The sequence below is a fragment of the Psittacula echo genome (genome assembly GCF_963264785.1).
Source record: "Psittacula echo genome assembly, chromosome: 2".
Taxonomy (NCBI): domain Eukaryota; kingdom Metazoa; phylum Chordata; class Aves; order Psittaciformes; family Psittacidae; genus Psittacula; species Psittacula echo.
The window spans coordinates 67,756,615-67,774,085 of NC_137737.1; the positions used below are offsets into that span (position 1 = coordinate 67,756,615).

At 44.0% G+C, this 17,471-nt stretch overlaps 1 protein-coding gene across 1 annotated transcript in view; it reads right to left on the reverse strand.

Moving 5' to 3' along the window:
* Nucleotides 1-9,997: 9,997 nt before the first annotated feature.
* The window catches only part of PHACTR1 (phosphatase and actin regulator 1), a gene marked incomplete at its 3' end in the record, with an annotated part of 311,992 nt that continues 304,518 nt past the window's right edge, over nucleotides 9,998-17,471 (reverse strand). Inside the window, exons 11-12 of the mRNA XM_080639593.1 lie at nucleotides 13,299-13,439; nucleotides 9,998-10,078 (exon numbers count right to left, since the gene is read on the reverse strand). Of these exons, the coding sequence (XP_080495719.1) occupies nucleotides 9,998-10,078; nucleotides 13,299-13,439 (222 nt within the window). The remainder of the gene's footprint in view (nucleotides 10,079-13,298; nucleotides 13,440-17,471) is intronic.

Consider the following 17,471-nt stretch of genomic DNA (forward strand, 5'->3'; position numbering starts at 1 on the left):
AGCAGTTTTACTTAAACATTTTCAGTGTATGTGGGATAGATCCTCAAACATTGCCCCACTGTAACGTCAGCTGACGTTTGTGTGCAGCTTTTTCGATTTCATGTACAAAGAACAGAAGCGTTTCTTTAATGGAGTTCATTATTTCTTGTGGGCCATGCTGAAAGAGGGGAGTTCTGTAAGGAATAGATAGTGGTTTAATTCCATGCTTCCTTCACTGATCTCATAAGAGATATTTGTGTGTATCTGAGTGGATCCATTTCCAAGCTTTCACTGTGGATTTATGAGGGATACAGTTTATGCAGAAAACTGACTGAATTCCCGAGAAACTGAAAGTATAAATCTGGCTAACTTACACTCAGTTAATTTTTGGTGATGTCTGCTCAGTTGAACATACCGCGTTAGCTCCGAGACCTGCTTCCCAAGACAGAAGAAAAGCAAGATGTGAGCTTTCACTGTCTCCACCATGTGATGATCAGGGTGAGGCTGAGGCAAGACGGCTTACAGTGGAATCCGCCATTTAGGCAGCCTTGGTCTGTGCCTCCAGCTGTGGCTAACAATTGCTTTGGGACCTCTTGAACACCACAAGTAGTGTAGTAGGCAGTTCAAGTTTGGTTATTTATCTGCTGTGGACTATTGTCTTACACAGATGATTTTGAAGTCGCACATAGTTGAGCCTCAAATGCAAATCCCTGGCTAGGTAATATGGGAAAGGGGTTACCTTTGCTATTGGTTTTCTGTTACCTCTATGTCATTCAGGAGGAGTGCGGTAACAAGTCATCTGATGTTAATTTTTCTTGAGAAGCTTGAAAAATGAGGTATTTTGTCTTTATTTGCATTATTTCTCCCTGACTGGCAGAGCACGTAACTGCTTGTTGCATACCTGTTTGTTCATAAAGAACTAGCTGCTGAGTGTGTTTTTTGGTTTATCATCCCCCCCCCCCCCCCTTTTTTTCCCTGAGAACAATAGAAACAGCACTGAAACATTCATGTTGGAGAGTGAAAGCTCCCCCCTCAAGCCTTCCCGTGCCAAATATCTTCATGGACTTTGCAAACAAGAAAAATACGCTTGATTTGGTCCAGTTCTTCCCTCAAGCAGTACTTTTTCTCCAGAGAGGTTTAGAGCAATGCCACATGTCTGTGCTCTTCTGTGTTGCACGCACCAAATCTTTTCCAGCTGATGTCCAAATGTGATGGAAACTCCAGATAAGAAAAGTAATGGCAGATGTCAGAGGATGATGGTTGAAAAATGATGAGTGATTTGAGGTCTGCCAAGGGGCCTAAGAGTATGGGAAGAAAAGTGTAAGAGTGTGGAGACAGAAGTGGCTGAAGTACAGTAATTTAGAGCTGATCAAGTAACAGTGATGGAGAGTAGGTTCATGCAGGTAGGAGCTCAACTTTCAGGGACACATGGGATGACTTCAGTTGCAGAGGATGTCTCTCTGAACACTGGTGTTCCTAACCACGCAGCACAAATTCACTGACCAGCCAAGCTTTCATGCATTCTGCCACTTGGGGAAAGAATTCTATAAGCAATTTTGTACAATGGCTAGGCAGTGCTTGCCTGGATGAGCTCAGGGTGATGGTGTGGTGGTGCACCTCTGCATTGTGCCCTGACAGCTGCTCAATGGATGTGGGGATGACGCACACCAGAAGCAATCAGCTCACACTGCTCAGGAGGGTGGCTGCTTTCTCCCATGCAGACCGGCTCAACTGTGTGACCAGGGCATGGCCATGCTGTTTGTTTTGGACTTGGTTGCCAGGGAACCCTGATCTGAGCCATGAAAGGGAGAAGCAGAGGTGAGGAAGATGATAGCAAAGCAGTCTCACCCCATACCTGCACCGAGCGCACTGAGCTCTTAGCCAGGTACTGCTAAGCAGCAGTGTGTTCTTGCGTGTGTGGCGGTTTAACAGGAAATTGTGGGGTTTTTTCAGCCTCCTCTGTTTCCAGCCTAAAGGTGGTGTTAGATTGCAGTTTGATTGCTAGGAATTAATGGACTTTACTGAAGACGCAGTAGGTTAGTGAAAACTTATGCAAAAGGAAACAAAGAATTTGGTCAGTTAAAGTATATGGACCTTTCATTTTTGTGTAGTGGGAAGCCTGGGTACATCAGAGGAGGGGAGTGGCTCCCACCTGCCAGTTACAGTGAGGATGCTGGTGCTGGTTGTCTCTTAGGGGTCCAAATTTTTGCACCATCAGTTATGAAAACTGAACAGCCTACACAGCACTGTTACCTTCTGTGCTTTCTGCAGGCTGCTAGTGAGACTGTTCGAAGATACATACTTACCCTGGTCAAGAAGGTTTTTCTTCCCCCTGTCACTACACAGAGGCTGCAGCTTGTCACAGCCTGAAATGCTGTGCAACCACAGAAGCTACTGAGGAAAAAGATGAAAAGGTGGTATGAAAGCAGGTGGATGTGCAGGTACGGCTCTTCTGCTGCAACAGCACTTGCTAGTACTGCTCAGTGATGTTTGCTATAACCACAGGGTGCTGCATAGTGGACAAAAACTTGTGAACAGGGAAGGGAGAGTTGGGTTTGGGTTCCCAGTGTTGGGGGGTGTGAGCGTGTGTCTAGTGCAGACTGTTGGGTTTGCTCCTTTACTAGCCTGGTGCTGGGTACAACTTAAGCAGCTGAGGTACCAGTCATCATCCTTCGCACATCTTCACTGATCCAGCTCATGAGACAGCACTAGTGTCTCAGTCGATATGATGTCCCCTCGATCTGTTCTGGTAAGTCTTGTTCTTCTGCTTTGCTTCCCGCTGAGGTGTGAGCATGCTGTGGGCACGCACTATGTCGCTGCAGCTGCCAGGCTGCAGTGCTGAGCCTGGCTGGCAGCAGGAGGGCTGCTATCCTCGACTGCATCCCTCTGTTACACTATCAATCACTGGGACAGAGGGTGATAAAATACACAGGCACAGGAATGCTTTTTTTTAAATGAATTTTTTTTAAGAAACTGCATACATCAGAGACAAACAATAATTTAAATACCATGCAGTTTCAGTATGTACAAAAACTAGGACATAGAGATCCAGTTTAATTTTTTTCTAGTTATTTACATCATTTTCATACAGCCATAATCTGTTAAATTACAATACTGGAAGAGCACGATTAACAGCCACCACACTCACTCCTATACAAAGACAAACTATATACATACACTTGGATATCAACTGGAAAATGCAACTGGTGCAGGAGTAACTGGGACACATGGGAACACAGGTAATGTGCCCATCACCTCCTCCTTGTTTACAGAAGTTGTTCCAAGCTTGAGCAGACCGAACACCTGGGAAAAATCGTTTGTCTTCTCTTTCTTTCCTGATATTTCTGTTAGCCCAGTCATGTCCCATGGCTATTTATACAAAGTGATTTTATTTGCAGGCACATTAGGGAGCCCCTCGTTCACATGTAACTGTGGGTTTCCATCTCGCCCATCAATTTCTATGAGTGCAAGCTTTTACTAGGCATGTTGGAACTTCTCTCCCTCTGTGGGTTTGTAGTGTTTCCACAGCACAGACAGCACTGTAGAAATAACAAAGGGCGAGTTTGGGGTCGAGTTGCAGTGATAACAAAGTGCTGTGATTAGATGAAGTATTAGGCTGAAATATGATTTGTGTAATAGGCTCACTAAATTGTTCCAGTTAAACAGTTAGAAGTCTATAAAATTCCATTCCCCCCTTCCCTCTTCTCTTCCAGTAATGTCCACAGTGCGCACGAGGAATTGTCTAGACACAAAAGCTGGCCTGAGCCTGTCCCAGCAAACCTGCAGCCTGACACTTCAGCTTGCAAGTACATAACCAGAGGGTCGTGGTGTTGAGGAAAAGCTGCAACACTGACACCTTCTCCATTAACCATAAATACGTCGTCAGGTCCCTCCTGGTGAGGGTGCAGGTGGGAGGGTGATGCCACCACCATGTTTCCTCACAACTGCTTTTTTTCAAACAATCAAAACTTTCCTCTAGACATTTTGGAGTAGCTTTTCCAATCCCCCCCAGCTCCCCCAGTTTCCACTACATCTTTCCACAGGCTGTAGAACAGATGTCACAACACTTGCACATTTTAAGTACAAATAACCCATGAGGATTCAGTAGATTATAATCAAATGTTTTTCTTCCTTGACTCTAGAATATTATCTCCATTATCAGCCCGGAGATGGATGATCGGAATAGCCATTTTTGTTCTGCGTTGATTTTTCCGTTCTCTAAACCTGATGTAATGTCTTTATTACTACTATTAATCTCCTCCTAATAGGAATGAGGCTGACTGGTGTTAACTGCAATGTTAACAGAATCTTAGTAGGAATGCCATCATCATCTGTATGTCCTACATATATTCCAGGTTGAAGGTGGGGAAATCATGACTTTGTTGGTTTTGGGGTTTTTTCTTCACCCCAACAGAACACAGCTACTTTGCTGTGATAGAGATGGCTTCCACAGAAGAGAGGACAAGTGCTCAAGAAAAGAGATTTTAAATAAAGGACTAGCTTTCCCCAGTGTGCTTGCAACTTCCCATGGATGCCAGAGGTGGGTACGCAAACCCAGTGTTCAGGTTGTTGAAGAATGCTTTGCCAAAGGTTGACTTTGCAAAATACCCAGAGTCACTGAATCTAAAACGAGATGAGGTGCCAGTTCTGTGATGCTTATTACAGTGCCAAACACTTTATATGGCTTCTTTCTCCTCTCCCTTCACCTTTTCAGTAATAAGCTCTACTTCCAATTTGGGAGAAATATGGCAGTGCTTCCACTGTGTCCTGGAGTCTGCTCAGCCAGGAGTTAACATAATTGAAAACAAAAGGAAAAGGCATTGCTGCAAGTAGCTGCCCTGGGGGCAGCATGAATCCTGAGGCAGGTAGAGCATGACAACTTGCCAAGTGGTCAGCAGGGACCTACCGTGAGTCCATCCGGATGAAGGCAGGGTGGTGGGGAACGTCTGGTCCTCAACCGGGACTTGGCTGATATGTGCCTCAACCAGTGTCCTGGGGTTTATTTAGGCTACCAGACAGGCAGGCGTGGGCACTGCTGGGATCCACAAGGGACAGCGGCAGGCTGTCCACAGACTACCCCTTCCCCAGGGACTCTCTTCCACCTCTTCCTCTTCATTTTAACCACAAAATGAAGAAAAGAAAAAAGAAAAAGAAAAAATTCTAATTTTTTTCTCCCACCAGCCTGCTGAGTCCTGTGATTTCTGTCACTGCTGCTCCTTAAATGGCTTTCCTTCCCCTTTCACAGGGAATGTCTAAGCTTAATGATGCCAGGGCAGGTATTAGATCCATAATGGGAACATGAGGGCTTGTTGCTCTTCAAAACAGTTATATTGCAGAGCCGTTTCCTAATACAATGTATGGGTAGTCAAAAGCATAGAGTTTTGTTTTCCTTTTTGAAAGCTGTGATGCAGTTTTGTTGTGTGTGCATGCATATGTGAATGAGTTTAAAAACATGAACCCCACGCTTTCATGAAAATTAACCCACAGCAGTGTGTTCCTCGCTGGTATGTAAGTGCTCTGTCTTTGCTGCACTGAGCTGATAACATTGCACATTAAAGATGAACTTGTATCTAAAGCAACTGTGAGCTGGTGATAGAGAAATTACTGTGTGTGTTTCTTTGGAAATCATTACCCGGTCTGGGAAGCGTATCACATCAGGCACCAGAAACCAGCTAGTTTTTACTTCCTGTGTAGCATCTTACATCCTGCAACATCATACAAGCCAATTCTTAATAGCTGATACTGTACAGCATTGCAAGGATGGCCACAGATGAGAAGAGAAAGAAATGTTTTTGTTTGTCTCTCTCAACGGAGATAAATCTGTGAGGTACTGAATATCATCACTAAATGTAAATGGAGTGCTTTAGCCATACTGCCAGTGTTTGGGCAGGATAAGTGCTAAAGCAGGTCCTTTTGCTTTACTCCTTCCTCCAGAGGAATGAGGTGGAGGCCTCGGAAGAGGCAGGACTGGTGGCACTGTGCAGCAGCACTGGCCACTGAATGCTCAGGTGCAAGAGGCTTCCCAGCCCATGATCAGTGAAGGGCAATGTTAGCATGTCATCAGGGGAGGTAGAGAGGGAGCACAGCGGGTGGGTAGGTACATGGAAGACATTAAGAAAGGGGAAAAAACTCAGACTAATTAATAGGAATACTGTAGTAAAAAACTTTGGCCTCTCTGTTCAAACTGTCAAAGCAAAATAGCTATTAAGGAAGAAGAAAAGGTGTCCTGAAGTAATAAGATGGAGCTTCTTAAAGTTGCTACAGTGCTTTGGGCCACTGACCCAAACCATGGCATAATAGTTGCTTGTATGAGCTGGAAATGACTTCTAGACAATGTTTGCCCCAGCTTGCTGGCGTTATACTAGTTAAGGACTTGATTCTGGAAGGTGCTGGCCTAAGTTCAGAAAAGCACTTGAAAGTGTTCAGCTTCAATTAAGCCTGTCAAGACATGTTGAATTCAGTGAGGCTGTTTGCATGCTTACTTAGTGTTAAGCATGTGTTTAAATTGGCAGGTAAACCAGGCCCAGAGTGACCCGCTCTCTGAGCTCCACTTGGTCAGTTTGTGTGCTAAACCACTATAATAAAAATAAATTAAAACCAAACCAGAACACTTCTGAATTGCTGTCCTTATGCCCCAGGTGTGGGTGCCAATGACAAGTCCCACCATCCATACCAATGCACCACACTCCTTTTGTTAGGCCAGGTAACACAGTCTGTCACACTTTTCTCAGTGTGAGTTTAGGATCAGTTCTTGAAACACCTGATACAGCGAAGATAGATATTGCTCACCAAATCCTCAGCTCCTTCTGTCGCATGTCCCTCTGCAGAGCCGGTGCGAATCCCAGCCTTGCTGCCAGATGTGTGTGTTGGCTCTTACACAGTCATGAGGCTTGGGTGTAAAAACAAATTACAAGCTGAGCAAATGCCATGCAGTGACTATGAAGAGATGGGTTTTGCTTGCCTGTCCTCAACATTCTTGTCATTTACTGCTGATGGGTTCACAACCGGGTTTAGAAAATCAGAGATGAAAAATAAACAGTTAGTAGAACTGAACCAGCCTTCAGTAGGGTGTCCTGTACTTTACAGCTGATGCCTTTTTCTGCTTGGGAGCTGAACAATGCGGATTGACTGGCCATAAACTTCTCCTGGGAAAGAAAAGCCTTTCTAGTCAGATGGTATTCACAGATGGGCTGGCCCATACAGTAGTTTTGCTCTTTCATTGTCCCCATAAGGTGCTTGCAGCCTGACAGGAGTGTTTGGTTTAAGTGCTGTAATGTCATAGGTGCTCATCTTCTGGAGACTTCACCCAGGCCAGTGCTTCTCTGAACACCATCTCAAGGCTCTCTAGAGTTGATGACAGAGGCTTGTCAGGATGAGGGGTGCCTGAAGACGAAATGGATGCACCACCAGCTGGGCTTGAACATGTATGGCAAATCCACATGCCAGGAAAGTCTTATACATAGATGCCAAGTCTTGGCACGATTCCCACCAGGGGTATTTTCTGTTACTGAAGCTTGAACCAGCAGGTCTGATGATGCTGCAGTACCCATCACATGTAAATACAATTTTCTTTTTTTAATATTTGTTTTTCTACTCTTTTTTTTTTCTTTTTTTTTTTTAAAAGGCAGTTCAGAAGATTTACAATGTACGTAATGGGGAAGTGAATAATACCAGCACTTATGGTTCCTTATAGTTATGTTTTGAAGATGGCATAGTCGTCAGGTAGAATTGAACTGCTACGGTCTATGAAACCTAAAACACAAGTGGGGAGGGAAAAACAGAAATAGTAAGATAATATCCTCACATGCATGTTATACATAAAGAAACCTGGAGAGCTAATTGCTACCGTGATACCATCAGGCAGCTCCATTCCTGCAGCACTGACATCAGCCATGCTGCACTGCAGACCCAGAACAGACACACACACTTCTTGGTCCTCGCCAGTCTGACACACAGTTCATAGGCAGATGCTCTTTGCACCAAAACCTACCAAATACAATAATATGCTTTGGGTCTACCCTGTCAGATCCCCAAGTGGGTTACTTCAGACCAGCCACTCCTCCTGCAGACCACACCATGACTGATTCCAAAAAGATTGTCTGGTTTAGACAAACCTTATGCTTCTCAGCCAGAAAGACGTACATACAGTTCATGTACGATTATTCCTTAGTGCTGGAGGTTAAGAGGCAAGTAGTGCTAAAATGGCCATGCTTTCTGCAAGTACACCCTGTGTCAGGAGCCGTGGGCTTGTCAGCTCTACAGAGGTTTTTTATTTAGGCTTTGATTTTTCACTCTATTATGAATTAATTAATGTGTCCCACTAGTAAAGCAACACTCACATTCTTTGCTCAGCTTATGCCACTGCTTAATGACATGAATAGCTCATTACCTTGCTAATGATTTTATAATGGTGATTTATCTGAGTTTGTTTAATGGAATTACTCTATTTTGTTTAAGCGTCCTTCTTTCAAGTGCGTATTTCCCAAAGCCACTTGTCTAACCAGCAAGTCCTGCTGAACTTCAGGCAAGACCTTATTTCAATTTCTATTACATCAGCTATAGCCCCGAGTATGCCTGGCTCAGACTTAGCGAGTCAAAGCCACTCAGCAGCTTTCGGATACAGTGGCACCTCAAAAGGGTCATGGCTCACCCCAACACTGTGAGAGAAGCAAATACTGCCCAGAAACCTGTGAAAGCCAAGCAGCCAGAGAGACTTCAGGAAAACCAAACCAATCTCTATGTCTGTGGGATGCTAAAGGCCTCATGGAACTCAATGGAGCTGTCAGTTGTAACTTGACTCCTTGTAGCAACACTCCCTTTAAAACAAAACAGCCTCATCCTTTCTAAATGTGTCACTGCTCTCCTGGAGGAGTGAGCCAAATGTCCCCCAAAGGCTGAGTCAACAGATTTAGGCCAACTGCACACCCTAAAGCTTCTTCCAGACTTTGTTGCTCAAAGGCAGCTGGCTTGGCTCCAGCAGCACTCTGTTACTGCAAACCCTGGTGCAACCACCCTAACACATGCTAGGAAGTAGACAGAAGATCGTTTCTGCAAGGGAGTATGTGTATTATGCATGTGGTGAATTTTAATATAATTATTAATTTATGCACACGAAAATCCCCTAATACAAAATTAGTTTTGCCTTAAGCTTTTCTACATTTTTCTTAATAGTACTGACTGCGTATTTCATGAGCACCTAGCTGATGAGTGTATTAATAAACGGGCAGCTCCATTTCTGCACCAGATCTGACTGTCAGTTGTCTCCAATACCTAACACCTGTCTTTAATGTCTAACAGTGAGCAGGGGTTAAGGTCGATTTGCAAAGGCCTGGCTTCAGCTGACATGCCAGGAATTCAGCTCATCTCAGCATCAGAGCCAGAGCAGGCTCAGCACAGGCTGTGTGAGGGCACGTGTCCTGACCTTCCAGCATGCCTCGGTCCTAGCCTGTCAGAGAGGAGGGTTGTTAGTTTGGGGTCATGGATAATTCATCAGCCTCTAACCTTTCAAACAAACAAAAAAAGTCTAAAAGTGTAAAAAATAATGCCTCTCATCATGTCAGTCTTGCTGCTTCTCCACTGCATTGCCTATAGTAGGATGTGGAGGGCAGGACTGAACAACCTGTGTGTGGGACACATGTAGTTTGGAACAGCTGTATGCTCAGTGGGGTTTGAGTGTGTGCTCATTCATGCCTACATGCTGGTTCTGCAGGAGTTCCCTGTCCTCCTTCAGGCACCAACACCACTTACTTCTCATATCAAGAGAAAAGACACGCAGCTAGAGCACCAAGACTTAAAAAATAAAGGGAGGTTACACGTCATTAAACAGACAGCACATGGCTGTGTAACGCCACGTAATGGGGCAGCATGAGTTTGTCTGTGTAAGTTTCTTTTACAGTCTGTAATTCTACATGTTGTCTAGACCTCACGGTGTGTTCAGTCGGCGTTGGAGAAGCAGCTGCTGCATTTTCCTTTTGAAATCAACAGTATTCATTGATAGTCTTAAAAAATGAATCTCAGCTTACCTTGTTAGATGCCTACTTAATTCATGAACTTCCATTTCACTGCTTTTAAATTCATTAAGCTCTTTTCGAATGGCTGCCTGCAAAGGACAAATAAACTCATAAATGTATAATTGAGAGAGATCAAAATAAGTTCACTTTGTTCTCAGTATATTAGAAGTGAAGCAAACCATAAAGCTTTAAAATATGAAAAGGAACAGATATAAACATATTCTAAATCACATCAAGGGAAGAGATAAATGCTTCATTGGAACTGCTTAATTTGAGAACGTATCAGAGATAATACAGATACAGAATCCAATTCTGCTTATTGTGTAAACACTATCATGTACAAAATCCAAATTAGCATAAGCATGAGTAAAAAAAAATGTGCACCACAGTTTCTCAAACACAGCAATCTGTTTTGGAGCTGGACTGGGAGTAAACTGGGCCTGGATACTGCCAGGCTCAGGTCAGAGATGTCTCCCGCCTTTATACGGTCCTGAATTTCCTTGGGTGAAGTTATCTGAAGTGGCTGAGGTTACTTGGGAGGGGAAAATGGATGCCTGGCTCCCTGCCCTCTACTGTGCCTCAGACTGTGCCCCTCTGACCTCCTCCTCCCTTCTGCCCCAGCTGTGCCATTTATTTAGCTGACGCTACACTCTAATCCAGCAGAAAACTAGCCACAGGTGGTTGTATTCAGCATCTGCAGGAGACCTGGTAACTTACAGCCTCTGTGGCTTGTCCTTGAGGGAAAAGAACACCAGGGGTGACTGGCAGGAAGAGAAGTACTGAATAATAAAAAAATAGAGGAGGTGAGTTGGAAGGACTCAGCTTTGTGGTAGAGACAGCGCTCAGCAAAACTGGCTCAAGTCCCAAGCCTAGAGTCAAGGCTTCTGACAACCCTGTGATATTTGTAAACCACAAGTGAGTTTCACTGTGAGCCTCTGGAGAGGATACGCAAGGCGGCTGCTGTGGCCTAATGCTTCAAGTGTGCTGCTGCTTTTCCCTGTGATACTGAAAACATCAGCATCAGTGGATGCAAGTGGCACCTTCGGTCTGTCAGGAATTTTTCTTGATGAAGGAAATCTAAACTGGTACAAACAGCATGAGCCAAACCATGGTTTTTGCAACAGCCACTGATCCAGCCACTAACTACGTTTGCCTTGACAAGCCTTAAGTGATAGGTTTTGTGACTGTGATCCACAGAACAGGCCCCTTGTGCTCTCTCTGTACAGCTTTGGTTTTTTATTTACCTAAGAATGTCTGTCAGGCTCTGCTTCCATCTATCAGGACAGAGCAACGGTGGTGCAGCAACTCAAGGGCCTAGCTTCAACAGACCAATTTGCTACTTCAGTGAGGTCACATGGGCTGCTTACTCCCACAAGGTCTGACATTTATTCCCCTCTGCATCCCTTGCCTGTTGGAGAGATTTAAAAGTGCCCTTTTTGTTCCTCTCACAGTCAGATCTGGCAAAGATTAAGTCAGACTGAAGGCAATTCCCTACATCCAGCACACAGAACAAGATTTACTGACAAACACAGAAGTCCATTTCTAATATCTATTTTTCAATAAACCTTGCTGTGCTGACCAATAAAGAGAGTTATTGAATTAAAGCTCTGGAAGAATATAATCTTAAAAGATTATTAGGATGTTGCTACTTTGTCAGGCATTGTGATTGATTGCAATTTGTCTGGCTATTTTTTCCAACAGTGGACATAGCAGTGGGGTAAAGCAGTTCATCTGAATGGCAGAAATCAGAACACTGGCCACAGGACCCAAAGCCAAAAGAGAAATATCTGCTTCCTTATGCCATGAGGGGTGTTAATATTAGAGTGACTAACAATTTTTCTTCTGCATTGCTGAGAAAAGATTCATTTGAAGAACTCAGGCCCTTTGGTCAGGGTACTGACTTTGCACATGCATTATGAAAAAGTGAGCTCCAAGTACTTTGCCTTAATGCTGAATTCTTTACCAGGCTACATTTAATAGTGGTATTTAATACTTGTTCTTTTCACAGACACAGGATGAGGAAGGACCTCTCTGGACACCAATCATCCCCCTTCCCAGCTGAAGCTTCTCCATGCCTTTCATCCCAGATAGGATCTCTTAAAGGCTGCAGAACCAATTGAAGATAGAATCTCTCCCACATCTAGCAATTGGGAGAATAAAACTAAGTTGGTCATATGAGATCTTGTCCAACATGGTGAGATAAAATGCGAAAAGCTAATTCAACCTAGTATGTTATGGCCTGTGAGTAGTTCAGAGGACATTTGTCCGATTTTCAGATCAGTTTATGCTGATATCCAAAACTAAACTGAAAAAAGCCCTGTCAAAGAGTAAACCAGTGCTCATGAAACTATACAAGTCCTTTGGTTAAATTATACAAGTGTAACACGCTGCCCTTTCCTCTGTGAACAAAACCAACAGCACCATAAATGAGTTGTATGGCCAGAAACCCTGCTCTTGTTTCTAAACTTTTGACATTATGGTCTCCACTGCTGCACGAGTACCACAACAAAGAAATAGGCAAGGCTTGAATTTAGGTACCTGAAAGTCTTTAAAATTACATGGGCATCATAGAGTGACTGTAAGCTTTGGAATCACTGATCAGCCTCATAGTCTTCTTTTCTCACAGTGGTCATAAAACATTTAAATCTTCCTGAGGCAACACTAAGACCCTAAAAATGTGACTTGATATAATTTGCCAGCAATTTAACCCCTCTGTCACCAATGGCACAAATATCTCTGACACGAGAGACATCACTTAGCGAAAAGTCCCACCAGTGCTCAGAGGACAATGCTCTCAGTACCAAACATGTGTCTTTCCTTTGTCTGCAGGGCTCATGCAACTTCACTTCACTGCTTAAAATACTCTGTCAGAAATCCTGAGTAAAGGCCCCTGTTGTAACACACTACAGAGAAGTTAACTGGCTTTGGTGGGATGGAGCATTTTTGCACCCAGGCCTGTTCTGTCCTGACACAGCAATTCTGGCAAGACCAAAACCAACAAAGAAATAATATGGCTGCCATTAAGACCCTTCCTCAAAGGCCTTGATATCCTTTTGCCTGTGTTTAAAAGGTGTAATGCTGCTAACCTTGCTCCTAGTTCCCACGCACAAAGAAGCCTTCTTGCCAAAGATTTATGACTCAAACAACAAACCTTGTGAATGAGAAGAAACCACAGGTGTGTGGGTAAGGGATGTCAGGTGCAGGTTTATTCCTTGATGGCCATGGGACCTGTGGGACCCACGGGATGCTGTTTGCTGTGACGTGCTCTAGCTATTCAGATCACGCCTCTCCCAGAGTTGCTCCACTTACTTTGTCGGCGGCTGTGAGTCGTGTCCAGGGTTTGTCCGCCCTCCTGTCATAGTCCTGCGCATCTGCCACTTCCACGTAGTCACTGAAGCGGATGAGGATCTTCCTCTCACGTAGCTCTTCTACTGTGGGCCTTTGACTCAGCTGCGGGTTTGAGGAAGGAGTGGAAAAAGGCATCAGGACGTCACTTTTTCCCTACAGAGCGCTGCTTGGGGATTTGTTTTACTACAACCATCACTATGGGGGTTCAGACATCCCCAGCACCATTCTTTTGACTTTTAACACTTTACACTGCATACTACAAGCCAAAAAAAACCAATTGCAAGGGTGGATGGTATCATGCAAAGAAAGCATCTTCATTGTTCCAAAGCATTTCTGTCAAATTCCACAGCAGAAGAGGCAGCCACAGTCAAAACTCTCCTCTCAAACGAGAAACAGTAATGTGCTGGTAGTCTACCTATTATACAGTCAGTTAATATGGCTAGGGACAGGAATTGGCTTTCAGGGATCAATTCTCCTTGGATGCAGAGCATGCTGGTTAATGTCAAAAGCAATTACACAACTAGTTCCGAAGAAGGTGCTACACATATGTGTGCACATGGCTGTACATTAGCTGCAAAAGTCTCACAATTGGAATGAAACATCAGACATCAGGGAAAATAATATCCTGCTAACACTTAGCTACACAGTGTATTGTACTATTCCCACTCACTAGGAATAGATGTGTGTTACAATAATTCACCTTTGTTAATAATGGAAGGTCTAAATATTTCATAAAACGCTTGGGACTCTATTCTGCAAAGTTATTTAGGCCCTTGAATCCACTTTCCTCCAAAATTAAGTATCTCAGTTCCCTGCATTTCATCTTCCAGGGAGAATTAAAGATTCAAACCAGCCAAGACACTAAGTGGAGGGTGAAAAATACCACCATTCTCCAGCATTTGGGTGCTGACATAAGATAGCTGTACCACCCCATCCTGCCTTTACCTTTAAGTACCTGTGTGCTTGTTCTTGGCATGCATGGTTGCCTCTTTCTTCTATTTTTAGGAAAGATGGTTGCGATGGGAGGTGACAGTGGGGGCTGCCTTCCTTACACTGATAACCCTGAGCTCACAAACTGGGTTCAAGCACCTCATGCAGAGTGTCTGCAGAGGGGCCTGTAAGATGCTCAGGAGGACAGAAATGAGGTTCTACCCCTCCTGGCTGCAGCCCAGCCATTTTGTACACACCAAAGGCAGAGAAACCACAGAAAGGAAGTGTAACCAGGAGCACAGCTCTACACTCCACCACATAATGCCCTTGCCTAGGACAGCTGGCATCAGTCAAGTCACAGCTCAGCAGTTTGTGTATGACCTCCAGAGCCATTTTATGGTAAATTATGACATTTAATAGGGGAAAAGCTCCTTGCTGGTTTGAAAAAGAACAACTTCAAAACTTCTGAATATCGAAAAGATCTTAAAACAAGACAGTTTTCTCACACCCACCTTCGTCTATGGGAGGCATGAAGTTTCCTGGAGCGAGCTGCTCTGCATGTGGTTGTCACACAACATTCCTCCTCTTTCTTCCCAATGCTTCCCAAGAAAAGCCCCATTTTGTATACCCACATTCAGGCCAGCCATGCTCAAGTCAGCCCGTGAGGTCAGCAAGAAGCACACCTTTCTGAACTCAGACTACACCAAGTTTTGCTTTTCAAAAAGCAAAATGCATACACAGCAGGCATAACTTTTTTGGCCGAATTAAGGATGAATCACCAATCTTATCTCCACATTTCTCAGCTTTTAACACTTCAGGACATAGCCTAGATGTTGTTTCATCTTGGAATGGATTTTTTTTCCTAAATAAGATGTCTTACTACACTGATGACACCAACAGAATATGAAATGCTGTGAATTAAACTCTGTTTTCCTAACGACTACAAGGAAAGCAGGAACTGCTACGAGCTTCTCAAGCTTGAAGAGGGCTTTCAAAAAACGACCAGCTCCGTTTCACAGCTTCTGTCAGCTCTTGACATTAGCCAGCTTTCACATTTGTGCTAATCAAAGCAATTAGCAAGTCTGCACAAAGGAGAAGGCGGGTGGCTGTTGATACACTGAAACATACAGTGCCAGGCTGTTGGCTATAGGCAGTGTCAATAAGGCAACAGCATCAAATGCCACAGCAGTGGTGGTGCTTCTGCTGGCAATGTCAATTCATTGCTGGTATTTACCTCAATGCTGCACAGGGTCTTAAACAGCTAATCTGGCTTGCCTGGTGTGCTGGATATGCATTGAAATCAATGAAATAACAGTAAATATTGAGTCACATAAGTAAATTCTCATGTTTGCAAATGCACAAAAGTCAAATCAGGTGCATCACCTGCACATTTCACATCACTGAAACCCTTGGGTGGGTGTGAAGAGCAGTGCACTGAGTTACACATGAAAAATGTCAAGGGCATAAGCACATTATGAAACTTTGGTGCTAATGTGCATTTTTCAATCTTAGGTGACACCTTGTAATACCAAGCCAATTTGCAAGGGAAGGTTTAACACAAACCCCTTTGCTCTTGGCATGGGAAATGAAACAAACCCAAGCAGTGCCACCAGGTAAAGTGGAAGGGGATGTACTCTTGCCAGTCTGGTCTTAGGACTTAGTCAAATGCGAAATGCTGAGTTTGCTCCACTTGTTGTCTTGTCACTGCATTGTTGCCTACTTTGTTACCTTGCTAAAATGTTATGGTTGTTATTTAAGGAAGAAACCAAGGTGAAAAACTACAGATCCTAACTAGCAGTGCACACAACCCCTTTTCTTTGTTCCTCACCTTTTGTGGTAAGATGCAGGAGCAGGACATGATGAAAACGCCACGGAGACCTTTCCCTCTTACTGTAAGTGCAGTTTATCCAAATTAACCCCCAGCCTCTTTTCTTCTCTGACTTTTCCCTCTTCCCTGCTTCCCTCTGATGAATCCCACCTCCCTCAAGAGTTCATTATTTTGAACAGCCCGTGCTGATGCAAGCCAGCAGAGGTCAGTTAAAGAAAAGATTGAACTGCAAGACATTTCCCAGTGAGGCACCAGTGAACAGAATGTTTCAGTTGTACCAGGGCAGGAATTCAATGGGAGCAAAGATTTCACATTATTGTATGGATTTTCAGAAGCGGCCACACCTCATCATTTTGGTTGTTGACGTGACAGCCACAAGATTTTTAGCTTTGGAGCTAGACCTCTGGGAAATATTAGCTATTGACAGTGGGGGATAAGAGGCTATAAACAGCTCTGGGGAATGGGGAGCATGATGCTACCTGAGAGAAAAGAAAGCAGGAAAAGAAGAGTTTTATTCCTCTTTGCATGTGATTTGTAACATGTTCTGTTAATCCAGGCTACAACTCTCTCTCTAACAGAAGTCCTCAGGAGGAGTTCAGGCTTGTGTTAATTGCTTTAGTGCTTGGAGAAATTAACCACATTTCAGAGTGGATACATTCTTAGTAGTAATTCCTGGGTGTCCAGATCTCCTCATGGAAGGAACCCACCTGCAACACTACTCCCAGAGGGCTTTGGCACATTAATGTTCCCAGAATAGGCTTGTGGGCCGAGAGCAGTGCTCAGAGAAAAAATGTCCACATGTCCCTCCACTCAAATGATGCAAATCCAATGTGCCTAAAGTTGCTCGGTGTGCCCCAAGGGGCAAGGAGAAGCAGCATAGCAGTAGCTGGATGTACAGAACCTACCCGTGGGCATCTCAGGTGACAGGCAAGTACCCTTCACCTTTCCTTGGACAGGAGGGACATGAGCTATGGAGAAACTGCACTGAAAGGCATTCGCCTCCATTTTGTTCTTTGAATGGCAGCTAATCCCTATGCCCAGTTAATTTGGAGTTAGATGAGTCTGAGTGGATGAAAAGTGCTTAAAGGGGCAGCTTGCTATAGGTCACCTGATCTAAATTTCCTTTTAGAAATTGCCTGTCCAGATGATGGATTCAACTGGATATTTATTGCTGACTTTATAAGGTGTCTAGACCTAGCAAGGTAATCTTACTTATTACAGCATGTCATGTTACAACTTATCACCATAATACTGTAACAAAATGTCAGTGCTAAAGGAATTTTAAGAACAGCTTTTTAATGGATGAAGTGGGTTGTTCCCTTGGAGTTGGAATGACGCCACTGAAAAAAACAGGGACAGTAGCTGCTATTCTAGTG